The sequence below is a fragment of the Ranitomeya imitator genome, chromosome 8, assembly GCF_032444005.1.
Source record: "Ranitomeya imitator isolate aRanImi1 chromosome 8, aRanImi1.pri, whole genome shotgun sequence".
NCBI lineage: Eukaryota > Metazoa > Chordata > Amphibia > Anura > Dendrobatidae > Ranitomeya > Ranitomeya imitator.
The window spans coordinates 4,709,536-4,737,302 of record NC_091289.1 but is presented as its reverse complement, the minus strand read 5'-3'; the positions used below and the strand labels follow the sequence as shown (position 1 = coordinate 4,737,302).

General features: G+C 52.7%; 1 protein-coding gene across 6 annotated transcripts in view; it reads right to left on the bottom strand.

Moving 5' to 3' along the window:
• The window catches only part of CACNA2D2 (calcium voltage-gated channel auxiliary subunit alpha2delta 2), a 215,488-nt gene that overhangs the window by 21,408 nt on the left and 166,313 nt on the right, over nt 1-27,767 (bottom strand). For 3 of the 6 annotated variants that reach the window (XR_011314924.1, XR_011314925.1, XM_069736089.1), the window contains exons 10-22: nt 27,178-27,277; nt 26,702-26,860; nt 23,637-23,744; nt 23,271-23,567; nt 22,425-22,514; nt 21,779-21,862; nt 21,605-21,688; nt 21,457-21,531; nt 21,030-21,101; nt 19,629-19,700; nt 19,415-19,476; nt 18,995-19,071; nt 12,896-12,916 (exon numbers count right to left, since the gene is read on the bottom strand). Coding sequence is in view for 4 of the 6 variants with exons in the window: in XM_069736089.1 (XP_069592190.1) it covers nt 12,896-12,916; nt 18,995-19,071; nt 19,415-19,476; nt 19,629-19,700; nt 21,030-21,101; nt 21,457-21,531; nt 21,605-21,688; nt 21,779-21,862; nt 22,425-22,514; nt 23,271-23,567; nt 23,637-23,744; nt 26,702-26,860; nt 27,178-27,277 (1,301 nt within the window). In the remaining 2 variants the exon portion in view is untranslated. The remainder of the gene's footprint in view (nt 1-12,895; nt 12,917-18,994; nt 19,072-19,414; nt 19,477-19,628; nt 19,701-21,029; nt 21,102-21,456; nt 21,532-21,604; nt 21,689-21,778; nt 21,863-22,424; nt 22,515-23,270; nt 23,568-23,636; nt 23,745-26,701; nt 26,861-27,177; nt 27,278-27,767) is intronic. The other 3 variants (XM_069736091.1, XM_069736092.1, XM_069736090.1) reach the window with 3 other exon arrangements.

Sequence of the window (27,767 nt, the reverse complement as noted above, 5' to 3'; positions counted from 1 at the left end):
AGGACGGAGCCCCATACTACACCCGCGCCCCGCTTCTCCTCCTTCACTCAGGTCTCATCACTGTCAGGACGGAGCCCCATATTACGCCCGCGCCCCGCTTCTCCTCCTTCCCTCAGGTCTCATCACCGTCAGGACGGGGCCCCATACTACACCCGCGCCCCACTTCTCCTCCTTCCCTCAGGTCTCATCACTGTCAGGACGGGGCCCCATACTACGCCCGCGCCCCAGTTCTCCTCCTTCCCGCCGGTCTCATCAACGTCAGGACTGAGCCCCATACTACACCCGCGCCCCGCTTCTCCTCCTTCCCTCAGGTCTCATCACTGTCAGGACGGAGCCCCATACTACGCCCGCACCCCGCTTCTCCTCCTTCCCTCAGGTCTTATCACTGTCAGGACAGGGCCCCATACTACGCCCGCGCCCCGCTTCTCCTCCTTCCCTCAGGTCTTATCACTGTCAGGACAGGGCCCCATACTACGCCCGCACCCCGCTTCTCCTCCTTCCCTCAGGTCTCATCACTGTTAGGACGGGGCCCCATACTACGCCCGCACCCCGCTTCTCCTCCTTCCCTCAGGTCTCATCACTGTCAGGACGGGGACCCATACTACGCCCGTACCCCGCTTCTCCTCCTTCCCTCAGGTCTCATCACTGTCAGGACGGGGACCCATACTACGCCCGTGCCCCGCTTCTCCTCCTTCCCTCAGGTCTCATCACTGTTAGGAAGGGGCCCCATACTACGCCCGCGCCCCGCTTCTCCTCCTTCCCTCAGGTCTCATCACTGTCAGGACAGGGCCCCATACTACGCCCGTACCCCGCTTCTCCTCCTTCCCTCAGGTCTCATCACTGTCAGGACGGGGCCCCATACTACGCCCGTGCCCCGCTTCTCCTCCTTCCCTCAGGTCATTTCCCTTTCCTCATGTTAGCAGTCACATCAGTTTCTGGAGACAGAGGTCTGGCCCAGGGTCTCATCTCACCATCCAGGAGCCAAAGTGATGGCACCGAATACGGCTGGTCTCAATCCTCAGGGGCCCATAGCTACATACAATCAAGCGCCTCCTAGTGGACTAATGTCTGCAGTGCAGGAGATAAAGCACAGAACCGTACAGACACGAGACTCAGATTACAGATTATATATAGAATAAAACTACTCAGGCAGTCACTGTGCTCCAGAGCTGCACTCACAATGGGCGAGGGACAAACTGACTAAGGATCAGTAATATGTACACAGTGACTGCACCAGCAGAATAGTGAGTGCAGCTCTGGAGTATAATACAGGATGTAACTCAGGATCAGTAATGTAATGTATGTACACAGTGACTGCACCAGCAGAATAGTGAGTGCAGATCTGGAGTATAATACAGGATGTAACTCAGGATCAGTAATGTAATGTATGTACACAGTGACTGCACCAGCAGAATAGTGAGTGCAGCTCTGGAGTATAATACAGGATGTAACTCAGGATCAGTAATGTAATGTATGTACACAGTGACTGCACCAGCAGAATAGTGAGTGCAGCTCTGGAGTATAATACAGGATGTAACTCAGGATCAGTAATGTAATGTATGTACAGTGACTGAACCAGCAGAATAGTGAGTGCAGCTCTGGAGTATAATACAGGATGTAACTCAGGATCAGTAATGTAATGTATGTACACAGTGACTGCACCAGCAGGATAGTGGGTGCAGCTCTGCTCAGCTGCTGCTCATTGTGCTAATTGTGGGTGCGGTCGCTGCTGAACCTGCAGTGTGCTCCTGAGCTCCAGAGAACCACCATCTCTCCACCTGGGGACCTGCTCTCTCTCTTACCCAGGGAGGGAGTGGGTTTCCTGGGATGAGTGAGGGAGCCAAGTCCCAGGCTTCTGCTTCCCGGGCCAGGCTGGCGAGGGGCAGAAGGAACCAGCAACCAGCCTGCACATCAGAGGATTCGGGGGTGAGACGCTCCACCAGGAGTCGCAGCAATGTGGCTCCTACTCCCCCCAGGTCTGCAGAGACCCAGAGAAGCCGCAAGGCTTCCATGGAGGAGAAGCCTGCTAGTATGCAAGATGGCGGCCCTTCTGGAGGAAAGCTGAGTGCTCACGGAGGTGAGGCCGACCTCACCGAGGAGGGTTGGGCGCTGCAGGGTCCCCAGGAGTCTGTGACCACCTATGCCTCCCGGGTCATGAGCCACCTCCGTGAGTATGAAGATGCTAGCAAGAGACTGATGAGACTCCGGGAGGAGCTGCGCTGCACAAGCAACAAAGCTGCAAGTTCCTCCAAACCGAGGAAGAATCAGCTCCAGGCGGAGGTAAGGAGACTGAAAGTGGACATCAATGAGCTTGAAGTCAGAAAAGCTTTCATAAGAGAAAAAAGTGGACCGTTTAAGGAAAAACGTATTAATGAACATCGATTCAGGGAAATGGCTGATAACAGAGAGCAAAGGCAGATGGGGCTGCAGCCTGAGTGCCAGGTGGATGATGATGATGAGGAGGAGGATGACCAGCAGAAAGCTCCACCTGGCAGCCCTCTTAGTCACTCAGAGGCCACGTGCAGCGAGCTCCCTGCTGGACAGGCGACAATGACATCTCGTCGCAGTTCTGCTGGCTCTGGGGAGGACAGTGACATCGGCCAGGGAGGGGCGCTAATGGCAGAGATCAAGCTGCTGGAGTCCCCAGTGTGCCTTCAGAACTTCCATCTTGGTGATGATTTACCAGAGGAGGCACCTGGGGGCCAGAAGAAAAAGGTAAAGAAGATCAAACCTAAGCTGCAGGAAGCGGTAAGCTATGTATATGCCCCCCTCCCTGTACCCCCTGAGTCGGCTGCAGGGTCAGCTCGCTGTATAAGCCCCGTTGCCCAGCCCAGCCCGGGTTCTGCTGTGGATCCGGTGCAAAGGCGCGGGGAGATTACAGAGCACGGTAATGAGGCGCAGAGCTCCGTCTCTGCTTGTAGTAGCGGGGATGTAGCAGCAGGTGCATCAGCCAAGAGGCTGGACAGTGAGGGCGGCCCGGCGGCGGGCAAACGATCAGGCCACGATGCTGTGGTGCGCTCCTCAGTGGGAGGGGGGAGCGGCCCAGTGTCGGGGGCAGCTCCGGTAGCCTCGGTGCCCTTGAATGCTGTTGCCGCTGATCACTTAGTTGAGGAGCGGCGGCAGTGTGAGGGGGTTGCTGGGGCTGGGAGTTCCGGTCCTCCTCCCAAAGTCCTGTTCTGTGTTGGCGCTGCTGGTCAACAAGATGCTGACATAAAGGATCAGCGGCGCCCCACAGTGGCGAAAGATCAGCGGCGCCTGGTAACAGTAAAGCAGCGGAAAATATCATCTGATGATGCGGAGGGCACACGTAAGACCAGGGGTGAGGTCACCTCCAGTTCTGTGGAGGAGAATCAGCCCCTTGTGCCTGATGATGCGGAGGTCAAAATGTCACCCCCTGTTGTCACTGGTCCAGCAGGAGTGAATGTGGTGGTGGGTATGTATGAGGAAAACTCTTTGTCTAGTGGTGTGGTTGCTGGTTTGGTAGAGGGTGAGGGGGTTATGGAGGTGGGTAATAGTGATGCTGTTGGTGTGGATGTGGTCACTGGTCCGGTTGCCCCCCCGGTGGTGGCAGCGCCTGTCAGGAGTTATGCCGCTGTCACCTCCGGGGGAAATAGGGCATCCTCCTCATCTCCGGGCTCTGGGGACGGCATGTTGCAACGGCGCCTCCTGGAGGCTCTAAAGAAGGGGGAAAGATCACTAATGGTAGAGGGTCGAGAGGTTGATCTATCCTTCTGGATAGAGAGGCATGGCCTCGGGGCCTTCCGAGAGCAAAGAGGGGGGGATACAGTGTGGTCCCTCCCAACAGCCGGGCCGGGTAGGGTGCGTAGGAATGTGGTCCGTCTTCAGTGGAGGGGCAATGATGCGTGTCCTCCAAGGTCTAAAGTTGTGGAGCTCCTGCTGAGGATGGGCTTCAGTGTGATTGACATCTACGTCTTGATACATCCCTATTCCACACCTAATTTTGATGTCAGCTTTGTTCGGCCAGAGGGGCTGGAGCTCTTCTGGTCGAACTATCAGTTGGCAAAAAATGAGCCCGGCTGGCGAGACTTTGCCGTTCAGGTGGTGTCTCGCCAAAACCAAGTCAAGAAAGTGACCGTGATGACTTGTAACGAGTCACTTTCTTGTTATGACATCATGACGTGGCTTAGCCGGTATGGAGAGGTGGTAGAAATGCCAAAGAAAAACCGTGACGAGTTTGGTATCTGGTCAGGGGCCTGGACGTTTATGGTAAAACTTAAGCGTTCAGGTGGTACGGTTGCCCACATACCATCATCTGCCTTCCTGGGTAGGGATCGTATCCTGGTCTTCTACCAGGGGCAACCGAAGCTCTGCCACAAGTGCGGCGACCCCACACACTTCAGCGCAAACTGCACTGTGCAGAAGTGTGCACTGTGTGGGGATATCGGCCATCTTGCTGCATCTTGTGTGGAGATTAGGTGTCACCTGTGTGGTGACTTAGGTCACCCATTCAGCCGTTGTCCTCGCTCTTTCGCTAATGCAGTCGTGACCCCGGTGGGAGAAAGCCGTGAGGCTGATTCTGCTGGGGAAGGGACTAGCAGGGGTGAGGGAGCTGAGGGGCCAAGGAAGAAAAGCAATAAAAAGACGCCTGCCCAGCTAAGGCGTCTAGACAAGCGCAGACAGGATAGGGAGCTGGGCGAGCCTCGTACTACTGGGGCGGCCCCTGTTCTGGATGCCAGTCTTGCTGCTGAGGCCCCGAGGGATGATGAGTTGGATGAGGAGGTCAGGAGGATCCACAGGGAGGAAAGTGCCAGTGCCTCAGAGTCCTCCCATTATGAAAGTATGGATGAGGATAATAGGCAGTGGCTAGAGGACAAGCGTAAGCTCGGCACCAAAAAGAAAAGAAAGAAGGGAGATAAAACATCTTCTCCCGCTCTGACCAAGGTACCTAAGGAAGGAAAAACCAACTCCCCTCTGGTTGGTCTTTCTAACCGGTTCCAAGCCCTTGAAAACATCTCTTCCTCTGAGGAGGAAGCTGAGGGTGAGGTTCTGGCTTCGGCGGGGCTCACAGGGGACGCCGAGTCTCCTCCTTCTGGGAATGTAAGATCCTTGGAGGGAGGGACTGGCCCAGAGTCCGGAGACGAGGACCAAAAAAATAAAAAACACGTGGGAATGGATACTTCATTGTCATTAAAGAGGGGGAAGGATTCCTCCTCTGAGGCAGAGGATAAGGGGAGTGGGAAAAAGAAAGCCATCTAGCTCAATCACCAATGATGGCGGTACCCACTCCGTTGACGCTGGCGTCCATTAATGTCGCCAGCATAAAGTCAAATACAGCTAGATTTGCGGCTTTTGATTTTCTCAGCCGGGTTGAAGCTGACATTTTCTTCTTGCAAGAGACCAGGCTGCCAAACATGGCAGATGTGTTTAAAGCTAAGAGGGAGTGGAGACTCGGGCCCTCCTATTGGTCTCTTGCGGCCGAGCCGTATAGCGGAGTGGCGGTCCTTTTTACCGCACCGGTGGAATGCCGACGGGTTATTGAGTTAGAAATGGGGAGGTGCCTGATCTTAGATGTCCTCATGAAGGGACAAGAGCTCCGGCTCATTAACATCTATGGTCCCCAATCTAAGTGGGACCGGAAGTGTCTCTTTATGAGGATCAAGCCCTACCTTTTTACAAGTCGGCAGGTTGTCTTTGGAGGGGACTTCAATGCTGTCACGAGGCCCCGAGATAGAGGAGGTTCCAGAGACAAGCTGACTTATGATAGCGTCGCCCTTAATAGTATAGCTAGTGAGGCTCGCCTGGTGGATGTCCACATTCGGCACACCCCAGGCCACGAGGGGTTCACCTATCATAGAGGTAACTGTAGGTCCAGAATAGATAGGTTTTATTTAAAGGAGGAAGCTGTCTCTTCAGCAGTGTCTGTTGTTGAGGTGGAGTTCTCCGACCACTGTTTAATTTTGTTTTCTCTGAATGTTACAGAGACCCTCCGGATGGGAAGAGGCTTTTGGAGGCTCAATTCATCTCTCTTGGAAGAAGCGGAGATAAGACAGTCCTTTGAGGATTTTCTTCAGAGCCAGGTACCATTACTGGATCTTTGTAGTAGTAAGTCAGAGTGGTGGGAGATGTTCAAGGAAAGGGTGGCGAGATTCTTCCGCCAGCTCTCGAGCCTCAGGAGTCTGAGCAGGTACCGCCTGTATCAGGGTCTGAGGAGGAAACTCGAGCATCTTGTCTCAACTGGAGGTAGCCGCGAGGAGATCTCCAGAGTGAAATCTTTGCTTATGAGGTGTCAGTACGATAGACACGCATCTTTGGTTTTTGAGAGGGATTACGGGAAGTACCGCTCGCCCGACCCTTACAGAAACTGCAAGATGTCAGTGAATAGTAAAGTGGTTACAGGACTGGTCGACACTACGGGGTCCCTGAGGCGATCCAGATCAGGGATCCTGGAGGTTGTCAGATCCTTCTACTCGCACCTCTTGGGGAAGAGTGATCTTGATTGGGATGAGATGTCGGCTTTCCTGGCTGAAGCTGTCCCCGAACCAGGGGTAGACCCCTCTCTTGACGTTTTGACAGAAATGATCAGGGAAGAGGAAGTTCAGTTGGCGATTGAAGGGCTTGCCCCCAAAAAAATCGCCTGGTCCAGATGGCTTAACATCTGAATTCTATAAGACCTTTAAGGACGTTTTGGTTCCCCTCTTGACTGAGGTATTCAATGAGTGTCTTTCCTCGGGCACTCTGCCGAAGTCAATGAGGAGGTCTGCTCTGATCATCTTGTCAAAGGGTAAGGACCCGTCTTGCATTGAGAACTGGCGTCCCATAGCGCTTCTCAATGCAGACAGGAAGGTTCTGGCAAAGGTGCTGTTTAATCGGCTGGTGAAATTTGCACCCCGACTCCTTTCGGGGGCCCAGCATTGCTCTGTTCCAGGCCGCAGCACATTTAGTGCTGTGCTCTGTGTCCGAGAGGCAGTGGAGCAGGGTAGGGCTGGTCACTGGAAGGGGTACATGCTGTCACTGGACCAGGCAAAAGCGTTTGATCGGGTTAATCATGAGTACCTCTGGTCCGTCCTTCTGAGATATGGCCTGCCGGGGGGGTTTGTTGATTGGCTTAAGACCTTGTACAGTGGGGCAGAGAGTTTCCCACTTGTGAATGGTTGGATTGGCAGCTCTTTTGAGGTTGGGTCCGGTGTTCGCCAGGGTTGTCCCTTGAGCCCGCTGCTGTACGTGTTTGCGATTGACCCTCTTCTTAGGAGGGTGGAGCGTGGACCGTTGGCCGGGATTGGGATGGACCAGGCAGCACCGGAAGCCACTCTGAGGGTGGTGGCGTATGCTGATGATGTCACTGTGTTTGTTTCCTCTCATGAGGAGGCAGGGTGGCTGATGTCAGAGGTAGATCGCTACTCGGAGGCATCCGGGTCCAAGATCAACCGGGATAAGTGTGAGAGTCTCTGGCTGGGAGGAGGAGATCCTAGTTTTGATCTCCCGGACACCCTTCCAGGACCCAAAGTCTCTGCAAAAGTCCTTGGCATCGAATTTGGCCAGGGGGATTACCCCAAACAAAATTGGGACAGCAGGCTAGAGGTCGCCACTCAGAAGGTGAACCAATGGAAGGGTTGGTCTTTGACCCTAAGGGAAAGGGTAAACCTGATCAAAACTTACCTGCTCCCTTTACTGATTTATCTGGGCAGTGTATGCATCTTGCCGGAATCTCTCTGGACTCGGGTCTACAGTTTGTTCTTCCAACTGTTATGGGGGAATAGACTGAACCTGGTCAAGAGGGAGGTTACTTACCGTACGAGGAGACTAGGAGGGTTGGGTATGGTCAACCCTGTGGTATTCCTTGTGGATACCTTCATTAAGATCAATATCGCAAACCTCTGGAAAGAGAGGGCTCCTCCGTGGGTATTCTCCTGTAGGGGATGGTTTCAGCCTTTCTTCCAGGAATGGGAGACAGGAGGGCAAGTGAAGGATCTTCGCACACCGCATGGACATCTTCCGACTTACGGTACCTTGGTTCTGAAGGTAATTCGTCGGTGGGGTCTGGGAATGTGGGAGATCAGGACTCTGCCAAGGAAACTCCTTGACAATAGGGTTCTGTTGACCCATTTCCAGAGGCCTCTGGCGCTCAGGGACTGCCCAAGTCGGGATCTTGGGGTGGGTCTGCATCTTTTGAATTCTATCAGGATCCCCTCGAAGTTTTGGGACTTGGCTTGGCGCTGCTTCCATGGGAAACTGTGTGTGAGGGACAATCTGAAGTGTAGGAGCCCTGAGGACAGGAATTGTCCTCGGGAGCATTGTGGTACCTTGCTGGAAAGCATGGACCACTTCCTGCTTCATTGTCCCTTCAACACAGAGGTGTACAACAGGGTGGGCGCCTTCATTGGCTGGTCTCGGCTGGCCGGTCTCTCCTATGCGGAATGGGCCTATGGAGCATTCGGAGACCTTGGTGGTCGGGACCGCTGCACCTTATTTCTAGTTAGCGCAGTGGTTAGGTATCACACGTGGAACGCACGGTGCTTAGTATCGACGCAACGAAAAATCCTCCCAGTGGAAGATGTGTTTAGGACCATACTGGGTGACCTGGTGAAGGTGCGCTCTCTGGAGTATGGGAGACTGGGCGCATGGAGGGCCGCTCTCCTCTGGAGGGGCTTTTCTTTTAGTGTACCCTAGTCTGGTCATCTCCTTTCCTGGTGGTGGGCTGATGCTGACACTGTAGATTTTTGTTTTGTTTGATCATTATACAGTGATGTAGGGCTGCAGGCGCCGAACTTGGGCTTCGTGATTTGTAATTATTGTGGTGTGTGCTGCTGTATATAATGTATATATTGTATATAGGGATATAGAATTGGGTGTAGGTGTTAGGTTGGGTGGTGGGAAAAGGGGGGAGGTGGGATTATCTTGTGGGACTATAGGACACTGGGTTGTTTGGAGGAAAACTGGCACTGCCTGATCTGGCCTATGGACGTTGGACCTGGACTGAGGCATGAGACACAGGACCAGCTCTCAGGTCAGTGCGGGGGGTTGGGAATGAAGGATAGCTTAGTATTGTATATATTTGTAGTTATTTTATTTAAAAAAAAAAAAAAAAAGTTCATGTATATAGTTTTTGTTTGCCATTGTTTATTTTATTTGGTGACTGGACCAGAAGGTCAAAGTAGTTATTCTGTATATACTGTATAATATGTGTGAGAGGAGAGAATGAGCGGCTGGACCAGTGTTCAGTATACTGTTTATTTTCTGGCTAATATTTTTGTTATGTTTTCTGCTATTATTATTGTTATGTTTTTCATTTTTATAATAAAAGATCTACAGGATGTAACTCAGGATCAGTAATGTAATGTATGTACACAGTGACTGCACCAGCAGAATAGTGAGTGCAGCTCTGGGGTATAATACAGGATGTAACTCAGGATCAGTAATGTAATGTATGAACACAGTGACTGCACCAGCAGAATAGTGAGTGCAGCTCTGGAGTATAATACAGGATGTAACTCAGGATCAGTAATGTAATGTATGTACACAGTGACTGCACCAGCAGAATAGTGAGTGCAGCTCTGGAGTATAATACAGGATGTAACTCAGGATCAGTAATGTATGTACACAGTGACTACACCAGCAGAATAGTGAGTGCAGCTCTGGAGTATAATACAGGATGTAACTCAGGATCAGTAATGTAATGTATGTACAGTGACTGCACCAGCAGAATAGTGAGTGCAGCTCTGGGGTATAATACAGGATGTAACTCAGGATCAGCAATGTAATGTATGTACACAGTGACTGCACCAGCAGAATAGTGAGTGCAGCTCTGGGGTATAATACAGGATGTAACTCAGGATCAGTAATGTAATGTATGTACACAGTGACTGCACCAGCAGAATAGTGAGTGCAGCTCTGGAGTATAATACAGGAGGTAACTCAGGATCAGTAATGTAATGTATGTACAGTGACTGCACCAGCAGAATAGTGAGTGCAGCTCTGGAGTATAATACAGGATGTAACTCAGGATCAGTAATGTAATGTATGTACACAGTGACTGCACCAGCAGAATAGTGAGTGCAGCTCTGGGGTATAATACAGGATGTAACTCAGGATCAGTAATGTAATGTATGTACACAGTGACTGCACCAGCAGAATAGTGAGTGCAGCTCTGGGGTATAATACAGGATGTAACTCAGGATCAGTAATGTAATGTATGAACACAGTGACTGCACCAGCAGAATAGTGAGTGCAGCTCTGGAGTATAATACAGGATGTAACTCAGGATCAGTAATGTAATGTATGTACACAGTGACTGCACCAGCAGAATAGTGAGTGCAGCTCTGGAGTATAATACAGGATGTAACTCAGGATCAGTAATGTATGTACACAGTGACTACACCAGCAGAATAGTGAGTGCAGCTCTGGAGTATAATACAGGATGTAACTCAGGATCAGTAATGTAATGTATGTACAGTGACTGCACCAGCAGAATAGTGAGTGCAGCTCTGGGGTATAATACAGGATGTAACTCAGGATCAGCAATGTAATGTATGTACACAGTGACTGCACCAGCAGAATAGTGAGTGCAGCTCTGGGGTATAATACAGGATGTAACTCAGGATCAGTAATGTAATGTATGTACACAGTGACTGCACCAGCAGAATAGTGAGTGCAGCTCTGGAGTATAATACAGGAGGTAACTCAGGATCAGTAATGTAATGTATGTACACAGTGACTGCACCAGCAGAATAGTGAGTGCAGCTCTGGAGTATAATACAGGATGTAACTCAGGATCAGTAATGTAATGTATGTACACAGTGACTGCACCAGCAGAATAGTGAGTGCAGCTCTGGAGTATAATACAGGATGTAACTCAGGATCAGTAATGTATGTACACAGTGAGTACACCAGCAGAATAGTGAGTGCAGCTCTGGAGTATAATACAGGATGTAACTCAGGATCAGTAATGTAATGTATGTACAGTGACTGCACCAGCAGAATAGTGAGTGCAGCTCTGGGGTATAATACAGGATGTAACTCAGGATCAGCAATGTAATGTATGTACACAGTGACTGCACCAGCAGAATAGTGAGTGCAGCTCTGGGGTATAATACAGGATGTAACTCAGGATCAGTAATGTAATGTATGTACACAGTGACTGCACCAGCAGAATAGTGAGTGCAGCTCTGGAGTATAATACAGGATGTAACTCAGGATCAGTAATGTAATGTATGTACACAGTAACTGCACCAGCAGAATAGTGAGTGCAGCTCTGGAGTATAATACAGGAGGTAACTCAGGATCAGTAATGTAATGTATTTACACAGTGATTGCACCAGCAGAATAGTGAGTGCAGCTCTGGAGTAATGCACAGATATTATGACTCCCTCATTATACAGTCTCTTTCTACATATAAGCTGTAATGGGGGTCACTACTTTTTTTGAGTTTGTGATGGGTCGCTGGTCAGGGTTTCACTTTGGCGAGGAATGAAGGTAACTTACCTGTAGACGGCGTCCGTGGCGTCTCAGCAGTGTGTGTTGCGGTGTCGGTGTGCTGCGGTGTGTGTACGTACACGTGTGGCCCGCTTGTGACTACGCTGATAGGTGGCCTCTCCCCCCTTAGACATGCATGAAGTACTTGGGTGCTAAGTTCACTGGACCATTCGGGGAGCACGGAAATACTGTGTTCAGGCACCTACAAAGCCACACCGAGATACCCAGCAAGTCAGTCCAAGCATACGCGCCACCCAGACAGGAGGCACAGTGCATTGTGGGGGACCGGGGCGGCACAACCATGTACTTGTCGGTAGCGGGCATCGCTGCTCGTGGTTTGGATCAATAGCTGGGATTCATCATGGTCGATGATGTAAATATTGGATTCATTTTTGCACAGAATGTTCTTTTCTTTGCTTCTGATTTGACGTTGCCATAAATTTACCACCCACAATGCACTGGGGTGCACAGCTGTGGGGTGGCCGGAAACACGCAACTGATTGGACTGTTACCTTCTAATAGAGGTCAAGGTGGGGGAAGGGCAAGCGATGGCAGGAGTGGGGGTCGGAGTCAGGTTACAGGACACTACCATTGTTTCATCAGCATCGCCAATACAGGACCACCGGGGATCGGGCAGAAGCTGCAGGGGTCCGTGCTGGCTCCAACAAGCTCTTCTTCTACCACCGATCGGTGGAGGAACCCCACACCCCCCCATCATTCAATATGGTCCCTGGTATGGCCTACCACGACTCAGCACGGCCCCCTCCCAGCTTGTGCGGAGATAGAGAAGGTGGAAGGAGAGGGACGGGGGAGACGGGTGTGGACGGGAGCCACCAACACTACCCATTCATGAGAACTAGATGATGGCCACAACTCCATCGCAAGTGGCCACACAAGGAGAGGCAGCAAGGCAGATGAGGGGTGAGGCGGACGGAGACACCCGGTGAGGAAACAGGTGGGAACACACGAGGAGACAGGAGGGCGACAGACAGGAGGGCGATGGGGGAACAAGAAAAGAAAAGGGACGGAGACATCTGGAGACAGAGGAGGTCAGAGAAGAGTAAGGAGCAAGAGGGACTGACCATTACTTGCCTGATTTAACCCCTTAATCATGATGGCAAAATTGGGCCTAGAACCAGCCGTCGTCATGTGCACACACATCCCCTACATATATATTGCCAGGAATATATATATATATGGCGCCACATGAGACTAATTATCACTGAGGGGGATCAGAGAAGGCAGTAACATGAGGAGGACGGATGCAGGAGGAGGAGATGCACGAGGGTCCCACTTCATCCCACAGGGAGGTCCGGGGGACTGACAGGAGGGTACAGACAGGAGGAGGAGTGACAGGTTCTGTGAGGTGGTAGTAGGCATCACGGGCAGGGTGACGGGCAGGCAGGCGGGTGGGTGGGTGGTGGGTTGTGGGGGGCAGGAAGATCTATTGCTGGATTATACTTGCCCTTAGTTTTCTTGTTTGGATCTGTGAAAATCCACCAGAGAGGCAGAAAAACAACACAAAGAAAAAGAACACAAAAGAAAAAGAAGGAGGAACGGGTGGAAAGGAGGAGGCATTACAAACAATATTTTATTCAAGAGCGGATTGAATAAAAATATTGTGTCTCATAATTGTACTAAAACCAAAACAGAAAAGAAATACCGCAAGTAACACCATGAAACATAAGCAGCAAACGAGAAATGGAGAAAGACTGAAGAGAGAAGAGCGGAAGAAGGAGAGGAAAAAGAGAAGAGAGAAAAGAGAGGACGAAAAGAAAGAAGAGAGAAAAGAGCAAAAAGAAAGAGAAAGAAGGGAGAAAAGAGGGGACGAAAAGAAAGAAGAGAGGCAGGGAAGGAAAAGAGACAGCAGAGAGGAAGAAGACAAGGAAAAGTGAAAAGAGATGATGAAGACAAGGAAGAGAAGAAGAGAAGGAAGGGAAAAGAGGGAGAAGTGAGCAGAGGAAGAAAGAACGGAGGGAGGATATAGCAATAAGAGAAGGAAGAGAGAGAAAAGGAAGTAGAGGTGAGAAAATGAATAGAAGAAAGAGAGCGAAGAGTGGAAACAGGACGAAAGAATGAAGAGAGAAGAGAGCAAGAAAAGAGGAATAATAGAACAAAAAGAGGAAAAAGAGAAGATAAAAGAGAAGGAAGGAAGAGAGAACAGAGTGGACAAAGATAAGGGAAAAATAGAAGGAAGCGAAAGAAGAGAAAAGGCAGAGAAGGAAAAGAGACAGACGAGAGGAAGGAGACAAGGAAAAGTGAGAAGAGAGGACGAAGACAAGGAAGAGAAGAAGAAGAGAATGAAGGGAAAAGAGAGGGAGAAGTGAGAGAAGAGGAAGCAGAGGTGAGAAAATGAATAGAAGGAAGTGAGCGAAGAGAGGAAACAGGACGAAAGAATGAAGAGAGACGAGAGCAAGAAAAGAAGGAAGAGCAAGAAGAGCAACAATGGAACAAAAAGAGGAATAAGAGAAAAGATGAACAAAAGAAGAGAAGGAAGGAAGAGAGAACAGAGTGGACAAAGAGAGAAGGGAAAAAGAAGAGAAGAAAGCGAAAGAAGAGAGGAAGAAAAGAATACAGGAAGAAGGAAAGGAGACAAAAGAAAGTAAGAAGAAAGAAAAGAGGAAGAAGTGAAAAAAGAGGAAAAGAAGGGATAGAGAAAAGAGAGGAAAATGAGATAGAAGAGAAGAGAATAAAGAAAGGCGAGAACTGAGAAAAGAGGAAGAAAAGCAACAGGGAAAAGAGAAAGAAGAGAAGGAAGAAATAGAAGACAAGAGGATAAAGAAGAGTAAAAAGAGAAAAAACAGAGAAGATTGGGAAAAGAAAACGACGAGAGAGAAGAAAGCAAAATGAAAAGGGAAGAAAGGAAAAAAAAGAGCGAATAGAGTAAAAATGGAGGAAAGTAAAAAGAGAAAGAAGAGGAAAAATAGAAGGAATAGAGAAAGATGAACAAGAAAGAAGGAATAAGGGGAGGGGAAAACAGCAGAGATGGAAGAAAGAAGAGAAAGGAAGAGGAACAAGAATAGAAAACAGAATGAGGAAGGGGAAAAGGAATGTGGAAGAAAGAAAAGAAGCCAGAGAGAAAAGACAAGGATGGGATACAGAAAAGAGGAAGATTAACAAGAAAGAATAAAAGAAAAGAGAAGAGAAGAGGAACCTAGGAGAAAAAGGGTGAAGAGAAGGGAAAAAGACGGGAGAAAAGAAGAAGGGAGAAAATAAGGACAGAAGGAGAAGGGAAAAGAATGTCAACAAAACAGAAAGAAAAAAAAAAAAGAAGGAAGAAGAAAAGAGTAGAGGATTGGAGAAGAGAAAGATGGCAGAGAAAAAAAGAAACGAGAGAAAGACTAAAGGTACCGTCACACATAACGATTTCTTTAACGATATTGTTGCTTTTTGTGATGTAGCAACGATATCGTTAACGAAATCGTTCTGTGTGACAGCGACCAACGATCAGGCCCCTGCTGGGAGATCGTTGGTCGTTGGGGAATGATCAGGACCTTTTTTTGGTCGCTGATCACCCGCTGTCATCGCTGGATCGGCGTGTGTGACGCCGATCCAGCGATGTGTTCACTGGTAACCAGGGTAAATATTGGGTTACTAAGTGCAGGGCCGCGCTTAGTAACCCGATATTTACCCTGGTTACCATTGTAAAAGTAAAAAAAAAACAGTACATACTCACATTCCGGTGTCTGTCACGTCCCCCGCCGTCAGCTTCCCGCACTGACTGTGAGCGCCGGCCGTAAAACACAGCGGTGACGTCACCGCTGTGCTCTGCTTTACGGCCGGCGCTGACAGTGCGGGAAGCTGACACCGGGGGACGTGACAGACACCGGAATGTAAGTATGTAGTGTTTGTTTTTTTTACTTTTACGATGGTAACCAGGGTAAACATCGGGTTACTAAGCGCGGCTTTGCGCTTAGCAACCTGATGTTTACCCTGGTTACCCGGGGACTTCGGCATCGTTGGTCGCTGGAGAGCTGTCTGTGTGACAGCTCTCCAGCGACCACACAGCGACGCTGCAGCGATCGGCATCGTTGTCTATATCGCTGCAGCGTCGCTCAGTGTGACGTACGGTACCTTAAGGGATAAGATAAAGAAAGTAAATGTTACTAGAGGAAGAACAATAGAAAGATAAGAGAGGAAGGAAGACAAGAAAAAAGAAAGGAAGAGCACACGATAAGGAAGAAGAAAGGAAAAGAGAAGGCGGTGTGATAGAGAAAGAAGAACTAAAAAGAGAAAAAGATGAAATAAGAAAAGAAAAGTAGAGGAGGAAGGAAGAAAGGAGAGAAAGAAAGGAGATGGAGTGGAAGAGAAAGATAAGAAAGATGTGAGAAGAAAATAGAAAAAGAGAGGAGGGGAGAAGAGAAGAGACATATGAGGTAAGAAAAGGAAGAAAAAGTGGAAGAAGAAAAGAAAGAAAAGGTAAGAATAGAAGAAAAATAAAAAGAGGAACGAGAGAGAAAGGAAGAAGAGAGGTAAGAAAGAAAAGAGGAAGATTAAGGCAGAAAAGTAAGTAAAAAGGGTAAATGGTGAAAGGAAGAGAGAAGAGAAAGAAGAAAGAAAGAAGAAGTGAAAGAAAAAGGAGAGCAGTGAAGAAGGTAAAAAGTGAGAAGAACTGGCAGACAGGAAAGTGGCAGAGTGTAGGAGAGCGCATGAGAGCGCTGGAGAGAGTGGCAGAGTGTACGCGAGGGATGGAGAGAGCGCTGGAGACAGCAGCAGAAAGTACGAGAGGGATGGTGGAGAGAACAGCAGAGTGTACGAGAGCGCTGGAGAGAGTGGCAGAGTGTACGAGAACGCTGGAGACAGTGGCAGAGTGTACAAGAACGCTGGAGAGAGCGGCAGAGTGTACGAGAGTGCTGATGGAGAGAGCGGCAGAGTGTACGAGAGCGCTGGAGAGAGTGGCAGAGTGTACGAGAGCGCTGGAGAGAGTGGCAGAGTGTACGAGAGTGCTGATGGAGAGAGCGGCAGAGTGTATGAGAGAGCTGGAGAGAGTGGCAGAGTGTACGAGAACGCTGGAGACAGTGGCAGAATGTACGAGAGTGCTGATGGAGAGAGCAGCAGAGTGTACCACAGCGAAGGAGAGTGGCAGAGTGTACGAGAGCGCTGGAGAGAGTGGCAGAGTGTACGAGAACGCTGGAGACAGTGGCAGATTGTACGAGAGTGCTGATGGAGAGAGTGGCAGAGTGTACGCGAGAGATGGAGAGAGTGGCAGAGTGTATGAGAGTGCTGGAGAGAGCGGCAGAGTGTACGAGAGTGCTGGAGAGAGCGGCAGTGTACCACAGCGAAGGAGAGCGGCAGAGTATGCGAGGGATGGAGAGAGCGGCAGAGTGTACGAGAGTGCTGGAGAGAGCGGCAGAGTGTACCACAGCGAAGGAGAGCAGCAGAGTGTACGCGAGGGATGGAGAGAGCGGCAGAGTGTACGAGAGTGCTGGAGAGAGCGACAGTGTATGAGAGTGTTGGAGAGAGCGTCAGAATATACGAGAGCACTAGAGACAGTGGCAGAGTGTACGACGGTGCTGGAGAGAACGGCAGTGTAAGAGCGCTGGAGAGGGGGAGAGCATACGAGAGCGCTGGAGATTGGCAGTGTATGAGAATGCAGCTGAAAGGCAGAGTGTATGAGAGGGCTGGAGAACAGCAGAGTGTATGAGCGCACTAGAGAGTGGGAGAGTACGAGAGTGCTGCAGAAAGCGGTAGAGTATGAGAGTGCTGGAGAGAGTGGTACAGTATATGAGAGTGCTGGAGAGAGTGGTAGAGTGTATGAGGGTGCAAGTGAGAGCAGCAAAGAGTATGAGAGTGCTGGAAAGAGCGGCAGAGTGTACCAGAGCGAAGGAGAGTGGCAGAGGGTACGAGAGCGCTGGAGAGAGCGGCAGAGTGTACGAGAGTGCTGGAGAAAGCGGCAGAGTGTACCACAGCGAAGGAGAGCGGCAGAGTGTACGAGAGCGCTGGAGAGAGCGGCACAGTGTACGAGAGTGCTGGAGAGAACGGTGGAGTGTATGAGAGCGCTAGAGACAGTGGCAGAGTGTACGACAGTGCTGGAGAGAACGGCAGTGTAAGAGCGCTGGAGAGTGGGAGAGTGTACGAGAGCGCTGGAGAGCGTACAAGAGCTGGAGAGCGGGAGAGTTTACGAGAGTGCTGGAGAATGGCAGAGTATGAGAGCACTGGAGAACGGCAGAGTGTATGAGAGCACTGGTGAGTGTGGCAGAGTGTACGAGAGTGCTGGTGAGAATGGCAGAGTGTAAGAGAGTGCTGGTGAGAGCGGCAGTGTGTACGAGAGTGCTGGTGAGAGCGGCAGTGTGTACGAGAGTGCTGGAGAAAACGGCAGAGTGTATCACAGCGAAGGAGAGTGGCAGAGTGTACGAGAGCGCTGGAGAGAGCGGCACAGTGTACGAGAGTGCTGGAGAGAATGGCAGAGTGTATGAGAGCGCTAGAGACAGTGGCAGAGTGTACGACAGTGCTGGAGAGAACGGCAGTGTAAGAGCGCTGGAGAGTGGGAGAGTGTACGAGAGCGCTGGAGAGCGTACGAGAGAGCGGGAGAGTGTATGAGAGTGCTGGAGAATGGCAGAGTATGAGAGCACTGGAGAACAGCAGCGTGTAAGAGCGCTGGAGAGAGTGGGAGAGTACGAGTGCTGCAGAAAGCAGTAGATAGAGTATGAGAGTGCTGGAGAGAGTGGAAGAGTATATGAGAGTGCTGGAGAGAGTGGTAGAGTGTATGAGGGTGCAAGTGAGAGCAGCAAAGAGTATGAGAGTGCTGATGAGAGTGCTAGAGAGTAGGAGCGCGCTGGAGAGAGCTGTAAAGTGTATAAAGCTCTAATTTGAGTGGCAGAGAATATGAAAGTGCTGGAGAGAGCTATAGAGTGTATGAGTGTACAAGAGTGTTAGGGAGACTGGCAGAGTGTACAAGAGTGCTGGTGAGAGTGGCAGAGTGTACAAGAGTGCTGGTGAGAGTGGCAGAGTGTACAAGAGTGCTGGTCAGAGTGGCAGAGTGTACGAGAGTGCTGGTCAGAGTGGCAGAGTATATGAGAGTGCTGGTGAGAGCGGCAGAGTGTACGAGAGTGCTGGTGAGAGCGGCAGAGTGTACGAGAGTGCTGGTGAGAGCGGCAGAGTGTACAAGAGTGCTGGTGAGAGCGGCCGAGTGTATGAGAGTGCTGGTCAGAGTGGCAGAGTGTATGAGAGTGCTGGTGAGAGCGGCAGAGTGTACAAGAGTGCTGGTGAGAGCGGCAGAGTGTATGAGAGTGCTGGTCAGAGTGGCAGAGTGTTGGTGAGAGTGGCAGAGTGTATGAGAGTGCTGGTGAGATAGGAAGAGACAGAAGCATCTGAGCAGAGGTTATTCTGAATGAATTGAACTGAAAGACATCCATTATGGATCCGATGGACAGAGAGCGTCATGCACACACCTCCCGGGCAGCGAGTGACTGCCAGGCTCCGCATGCTGCCAACTTCTGCCCTCACCCCCAGACATGTCCCCCCTGAACAATGACAAATCTGGGGGATGGCCGGGGGCAGGCGTGAGCTGGGGGACAGGAAAAGGGGACGCACTGGGAGACACACAAGCAAAGGGGGAACTTACACTGAACCTGCAGGATCTGATCGCTCAGATTAGCGCGGAGGTAATAGGAGCTGTACAGAGGCAACACCAGACCCAGGCTGCGGCATCAGGAGCGGGAGAGAATGGGGGGACGGGGGTCCGGGAGAGTAGCCGGAGAGTGGGGGCGGACAAGGAACAAGGGGAGAGGGAAGAGAACATGTTACTACAGGTTCAGAGCTCAGCAGCCAAATACGACACGTCACTGTGCACACAGAGGACACCCCAGTCATGGAGAGCCGCCGCCGCTCCTCTACCTGGCCACAAGATGGCAGCAGCACACTGGCCATGGGCAGAGAGGGGCATTATGGGAGTGCGGGCATTGTGGTGTCAGCGGCCGAAATCCCCGAAGGACTTGGGGCATCTTCAGCGATTGTGGCCCCTGGGAGCCAGATCTCAGCTCACCTGTAGTTAGTGCTGTGGATCGGGGCGTAGGTGTAGGTCCGCTCCACTTCATCAATGTATCTCTGGGGGCAGATAACACAGCGATGTGACAGAACCACGGCAACAATCACCCCGTCCCATGGGTCCCCCCACCATAACCTCACCCCGTCCTCACAGTGACTGACCCCCCTACACTGTCCCCACCACATCACCAGCTCCGCTGCCCACTCCGTACCTCATCCAGTGATTTCACCAGCGTCCGGATAAACTGATGACCTTCGAGCCCATCAATCATCCGCCGGCGGATCTGGTGAAAGACAAAGGGATGATAAATACACAACAGCCAATACCGCTGACTCCGGGGGGACACAGAGCGGCAGACACCGGGGGGCACAGAGCGGCAGACACCGGGGGGCACAGAGCGGCAGACGCGGGGGGGGGGGGCACAGAGCGGCAGACGCGGGGGGGCACAGAGCGGCAGATGCCGGGGGGCACAGAGCGGCAGACGCGGGGGGGCACAGAGCGGCAGACGCCGGGGGGCACAGAGCGGCAGACGCCGGGGGGCACAGAGCGGCAGACGCCGGGGGGCACAGAGCGGCAGACGCCGGGGGGCACAGAGCGGCAGACGCGGGGGGGCACAGAGCGGCAGACGCCGGGGGGCACAGAGCGGCAGACGCGGGGGGGCACAGAGCGGCAGATGCCGGGGGGCACACAGCGGCAGACTCGGGGGGGCACAGAGCGGCAGACGCGGGGGGGCACAGAGCGGCAGACGCCGGGGGGCACAGAGCGGCAGACGCCAGGGGGCACAGAGCGGCAGACGCGGGGGGGCACAGAGCGGCAGACGCCGGGGGGCACAGAGCGGCAGACGCCGGGGGGCACAGAGCGGCAGACGCCGGGGGGCACAGAGCGGCAGACGTGGGGGAGCAGAGCGGCAGACGTGGGGGAGCACAGAGCGGCAGACGCTGGGGGGCACAGAGCGGCAGACGCCGGGGGGCACAGAGCGGCAGATGCCGGGGAACACAGAGCGGCAGACGCCGGGGGGCACAGAGCGGCAGACGCCGGGGGGCACAGAGCGGCAGACGCTGGGGGGCACAGAGCGGCAGACGTGGGGGAGCACAGAGCGGCAGATGCTGGGGGGCACAGAGCGGCAGACGCTGGGGGCACAGAGCGGCAGATGCCGGGGAACACAGAGCGGCAGACGTGGGGGAGCACAGAGCGGCAGACGCGGGGGGCACAGAGCGGCAGACGCCGGGGGGCACAGAGCGGCAGATGCCGGGGAACACAGAGCGGCAGACGTGGGGGAGCACAGACCGGCAGACGCGGGGGGCACAGAGCGGCAGACGCTGGGGGGGCACAGAGCGGCAGATGTCGGGGAGGCACAGAGCGGCAGACGCTGGGGGACACAGAGCGGCAGATGTCGGGGAGGCACAGAGCGGCAGATGCCGGGGGCACAGAGCGGCAGACGCCGGGGGCACAGAGCGGCAGACGCCGGGGGGCACAGAGCGGCAGATGTCGGAGGGGGTGGGGGTTTGGGGGGGACAGAGTGGCGGACTTCGGGGGGGCACAGAGCGGCAGACATCGGGGGGGCACAGAGCGGCAGACGTCGGGGGAGGGGCACAGAGCAGAGAACACTCACCTCCTCCTTGTTCTCATCCTCCAGTTCTGCATCCAGGAAATCCAGGGTCACCGGCTCCTGGAAGTTAATGACCTGGAAGGATGAGAAGCCGGAAAGTCACAAGAGATGGAAACTGCTGAGCCGAGGTCTCATCGGATGGACACACAGTCACGCCGTGCACATACCCTAACAGTCACTGGACACACAGTCACGCCGTGCACATACCCTAACAGTCACTGGACACACAGTCACGCCGTGCACATACCCTAACAGTCACTGGACACACAGTCACGCCGTGCACATACCCTAACAGTCACTGGACACACAGTCACGCCGTGCACATACCCTAACAGTCACTGGACACACAGTCACGCCGTGCACATACCCTAACAGTCACTGGACACACAGTCACGCCGTGCACTGCACCCTCGCGCTGTCGGCCTCTTACCTGTGGTTTCAGGTTGGGATGGAGCAGGACGTAGCCGTTCAGGTCAATGGCGAACATGTAACCATTGGCGCCCAACTGTGAAAGAGACCCCAGAATTACAGCTGGGAAGAAGGAACCTGAGTCTGCACCCCCCACCCCGGGCACATACGCTGTAACGGGGCATCAGTCTCTGGATATCGTCCAGGGCGACGTCAATGCCCATAACCCCGAGGATCAGCTGGTTCTGCCGGCTCTGAGGGCGACAGGAAGGTGGCGGGTCACAACCAGGAGGCCATCGTTACACGACGATCGGGAATGACATGGCCGCTCGCGGGGTCCTCACCTTACTGGGATTTCCAGAGTCATCGGGTCCAGAAGACGTCAGGTTAAATACAGGCAGCGTCCCAGTGACCACCAGACCCAGACCCTACGAAGAAGAGGGAGAGCGGACGGTGGGTGCCGGGCGATGGTCTATAGGGGTGCCGGGCGAGGGTCTATGAGGCGAGGGTCTATGGGGGGCGCTGGGCGAGGGTCTACGGGGGTGCCGGGCGAGGGTCTACGGGGGGGCCGGGCGAGGGTCTATGAGGCGAGGGTCTATGGGGGGGAGGGCCGGGCGAGGGTCTATGGGGGGCGCTGGGCGAGGGTCTACAGGGGGCCGGGCCAGGGTCTATGGGGGGCACCAGGCCAGGGTCTATGGGGGGGCCGGGCGAGGGTCTATGAGGCGAGGGTCTATGGGGGGGGGGGCCGGGCGAGGGTCTATGAGGGGCACTGGGCAAGGGTCTATGAGGGGGCCGGGCCAGGGTCTATGGGGGGCACCAGGCCAGGGTCTATGGGGGGGCCGGGCGAGGGTCTATGGGGGGCACCAGGCCAGGGTCTATGGGGGCCGGGCAAGGGTCTATGGGGGGCCGGGCAAGGGTCTATGGGGGGGGCACCAGGTGAGGGTCTATGGGGGGCAGGCAAGCGTCTATGGGGGTCATTGCGTTTCTCACCAGCGCATCCTGGTAGACGTTCGTCCATTGAACTTGCTTTGCTTCATTTCCAGCCAAAACCATTGGGCGCCCGAGAACGTCCAGATATTCCTGAGTCCCCCCAAAACCGAGAAGGAAAAGCAAATCATGAAACATCAACAGATAACAGGAGGCACCCCAACATACAGGGGGAACCCCAACAATACAGGGGGCTCCCCAACAATACAGGGGGTTCCCCAACAATACAGGGGGCACCCCAACAATACAGGGGGCACCCCAACATACAGGGGGCAGCCCAACAATACAGCGGGCACCCCAACAATACAGGGGGCACCCCAACATACAGGGGGCAGCCCAACAATACAGCGGGCACCCCAACAATACAGGGGGCACCCCAACAATACAGGGGGCACCCCAACAATACAGGGGGCAGCCCAACAATACAGGAGGCTCCCCAAAAATACAGGGGGCACCCCAACAATACAGGGGGCACCCCAACAATACAGGAGGCTCCCCAACAATACAGGGGGCACCTCAACAATACAGGGGGCACCCCAACACACAGGAGGCTCCCCAACAATACAGGGGCACCCCAACACACAGGGGGCTCCCCAACATACAAGGTTAATCAACATACAGGAGGCTCCCTGACATACAGGAGGCACCCCTTCAATACAGGAGGCACCCAAACATACAGGAAGCTCCCCAACAATATATGGGGCACCCCAACATACAAGAGGTACCCAACACACAGGGGGCACCGCAACCCCTACACCAGGTGAACCACAACAAATGAGCCACCCCAACACTTGCAATACCATTGCACCCCATCATAGACGACCCCTGACCCCCATACATCCCCGGTACCTGAGTGTTTATGCGGATCGCTCCGATAGACGGGATCTCAAAGTAGTAACCTGCAAAAGTGAAGACTGTGAGACGCGGCGCACAGGTGACGCCATCCCGGACCCGCCCAGATCCGGAGGCGCACTCACCCTTGTTGGTGCACTCACCCTTGTTAGCGCACTCACCCTTGTTGGCGCACTCACCCTTGTTGGTGCACTCACCCTTGTTAGCGCACTCACCCTTGTTGGCGCAGGCCATCCACTGCAGGGGGGTGACGTCATAGTTGTGCTGTCCGACTGAGAACGTGAAGACACGAACCTACGAGAGGACAGTCTATGCGACCGAGGTAACACGCGGCGTCTGGCCTTATAATGGACGGTGACTTACGGTCTTGTTTGGCCAGTTGTATTTCTCGAAAACATCCTGCACCCGGTCCTCCCCGCCGTCCGTGAACATCATAATCATCTTATTACAGTTCGCACGAGTGACGTTTGTCTGAGGAAAGAGACAGATGAGTGCGACCCCTAATGGCGATAGTGATGTACTGCAGGTAATGGCGACCCCTACTGGCGATAGTGATGTACTGCAGGTAATGGTGACCTCTACTGGTGATAGTGATGTACTGCAGGTAATGGTGACCCCTGCTGGTGATAGTGATGTACTGCATGTAATGGTGACCCCTGCTGGTGATAGTGATGTACTGCAGGTAATGGTGACCCCTACTGGCGATAGTGATGTACTGCAGGTAATGGTGACCCCTGCTGGTGATAGTGATGTACTGCATGTAATGGTGACCCCTGCTGGTGATAGTGATGTACTGCAGGTAATGGTGACCCCCTGCTGGTGATAGTGATGTACTGCAGGTAATGGTGACCCCTACTGGCGATAGTGATGTACTGCAGGTAATGGTGACCCCCTACTGGCGATAGTGATGTACTGCAGGTAATGGTGACCCCTACTGGCGATAGTGATGTACTGCAGGTAATGGTGACCCCCTGCTGGCGATAGTGATGTACTGCATGTAATGGTGACCCCCTACTGGCGATAGTGATGTACTGCAGGTAATGGTGACCCCCTACTGGTGATAGTGATGTACTGCAGGTAATGGTGACCCCTACTGGCGATAGTGATGTACTGCAGGTAATGGTGACCCCCTGCTGGCGATAGTGATGTACTGCATGTAATGGTGACCCCCTACTGGCGATAGTGATGTACTGCAGGTAATGGTGACCCCCTACTGGTGATAGTGATGTACTGCAGGTAATGGTGACCCCCTACTGGTGATAGTGATGTACTGCATGTAATGGTGACCCCTGCTGGTGATAGTGATGTACTGCATGTAATGGTGACCCCTGCTGGTGATAGTGATGTACTGCATGTAATGGTGACCCCCTACTGGTGATAGTGATGTACTGCATGTAATGGTGACCCCCTACTGGTGATAGTGATGTACTGCATGTAATGGTGACCCCCTACTGGCGATAGTGATGTACTGCAGGTAATGGTGACCCCCTACTGGTGATAGTGATGTACTGCAGGTAATGGTGACCCCCTACTGGTGATAGTGATGTACTGCATGTAATGGTGACCCCTGCTGGTGATAGTGATGTACTGCAGGTAATGGTGACCCCCTACTGGTGATAGTGATGTACTGCATGTAATGGTGACCCCTGCTGGTGATAGTGATGTACTGCATGTAATGGTGACCCCTGCTGGTGATAGTGATGTACTGCAGGTAATGGTGACCCCCTACTGGTGATAGTGATGTACTGCAGGTAATGGTGACCCCCTACTGGTGATAGTGATGTACTGCATGTAATGGTGACCCCTGCTGGTGATAGTGATGTACTGCATGTAATGGTGACCCCTGCTGGTGATAGTGATGTACTGCATGTAATGGTGACCCCCTACTGGTGATAGTGATGTACTGCATGTAATGGTGACCCCCTACTGGTGATAGTGATGTACTGCATGTAATGGTGACCCCCTACTGGCGATAGTGATGTACTGCAGGTAATGGTGACCCCCTACTGGTGATAGTGATGTACTGCAGGTAATGGTGACCCCCTACTGGTGATAGTGATGTACTGCATGTAATGGTGACCCCTGCTGGTGATAGTGATGTACTGCAGGTAATGGTGACCCCCTACTGGTGATAGTGATGTACTGCATGTAATGGTGACCCCTGCTGGTGATAGTGATGTACTGCATGTAATGGTGACCCCTGCTGGTGATAGTGATGTACTGCATGTAATGGTGACCCCCTACTGGTGATAGTGATGTACTGCAGGTAATGGTGACCCCCTACTGGTGATAGTGATGTACTGCATGTAATGGTGACCCCTGCTGGTGATAGTGATGTACTGCATGTAATGGTGACCCCTGCTGGTGATAGTGATGTACTGCATGTAATGGTGACCCCCTACTGGTGATAGTGATGTACTGCATGTAATGGTGACCCCTGCTGGTGATAGTGATGTACTGCATGTAATGGTGACCCCTGCTGGTGATAGTGATGTACTGCATGTAATGGTGACCCCTGCTGGTGATAGTGATGTACTGCATGTAATGGTGACCCCTGCTGGTGATAGTGATGTACTGCATGTAATGGTGACCCCCTACTGGTGATAGTGATGTACTGCATGTAATGGTGACCCCTGCTGGTGATAGTGATGTACTGCATGTAATGGTGACCCCTGCTGGTGATAGTGATGTACTGCATGTAATGGTGACCCCCTACTGGTGATAGTGATGTACTGCAGGTAATGGTGACCCCCTACTGGTGATAGTGATGTACTGCATGTAATGGTGACCCCCTACTGGTGATAGTGATGTACTGCATGTAATGGTGACCCCTGCTGGTGATAGTGATGTACTGCATGTAATGGTGACCCCTGCTGGTGATAGTGATGTACTGCATGTAATGGTGACCCCCTACTGGTGATAGTGATGTACTGCAGGTAATGGTGACCCATGCTGGTGATAGTGATGTACTGCATGTAATGGTGACCCCCTACTGGTGATAGTGATGTACTGCAGGTAATGGTGACCCCCTACTGGTGATAGTGATGTACTGCAGGTAATGGTGACCCATGCTGGTGATAGTGATGTACTGCATGTAATGGTGACCCCCTACTGGTGATAGTGATGTACTGCAGGTAATGGTGACCCCCTACTGGTGATAGTGATGTACTGCATGTAATGGTGACCCCTGCTGGTGATAGTGATGTACTGCATGTAATGGTGACCCCTGCTGGTGATAGTGATGTACTGCATGTAATGGTGACCCCCTACTGGTGATAGTGATGTACTGCAGGTAATGGTGACCCCCTACTGGTGATAGTGATGTACTGCAGGTAATGGTGACCCCTGCTGGTGATGTACTGCCTGTTAGGGCCACCAGTGACTAGTCATCACACCTCGGCCGCCATGCTGTTCTTACTGTTACTCACATTTTGGAGTTGGCTGAAGGCGTATTCAAATCCCGCCTTGTAGTCCGTGGTTCCTCGTGCCACCATGTCGTGCACGGCGTCTTTGATGACTTTTTTATTCCTCACGTTGGCCTGGACCAGCTGCCGGAAGCAGGACACGGGCTCGGCCTTCTCATGAAACTACGGACAATTCAAATAATAATTATGATGTAGAGAATGTCAGCGCTGGGTACAGCGTCAGGTACAGCGCCAGGACACAGGGTACATTGCAGGGTACAGCACCGGATACATTGCTGGGTACAGCACCATGTTTAGTGCAATGTACAGATCCAGGACGCCAGATACATTGCAGTGTACAGCACTAGGAGCAGCACAAGGCACAGCACCGGGTACAGTGCAGGGTACAGCGCCAGGACACAGGGTACATTGCAGGGCACAGAACCGGGTACAGCGCCGCTCCCAATCCCTGCACAGCACCACATTATGGGGACACCTACCGAAGCCACGGTCACATAGTCATCATCAGACAGCGTGTCCAACATCTCCATGACCGACGTCTTCATCAGCTTCAGGGTGAGACCGCTCACGCTGCCGCTCCTGTGAGACAGGCACATTACATACAGCAATCACACAGGGTCTCCCCGCAGTAACACCCGGCACGTACGGCTGCACCGCTCCCGCTCCACCACTTCCCCACTCTCATGCTTCTCTGTGGAGGTGTCAGTCTTCACTGCCGCTCTGGCATTATATTCCTGGACCAAAGTGCCAGGGGCGAGGGCAGGACGCAGTCACTATGTAAGACGAATCCATTATTTGGTAGAATCCTCGCCCAGGATCGGTGCCGGCGGCCGGAGCCTCATTACATTGCCGGCTCTGTATTTGACATCATGTAGTGACACTGTATAATTTGGCGGTGAGTTCGGACATGACACCTCTACATTACTGGCGCACGCCGCCGACACCGAGCCGCTCATTGGAATTAACAAATCAATTGATTCAGAAAGAAACACGTGAAGGTGAGCGGCCGCAGCGTGGAGGAACGTCTGCTCTGGAGGTTAACGCCTGACACACACACTGTAATGACAAT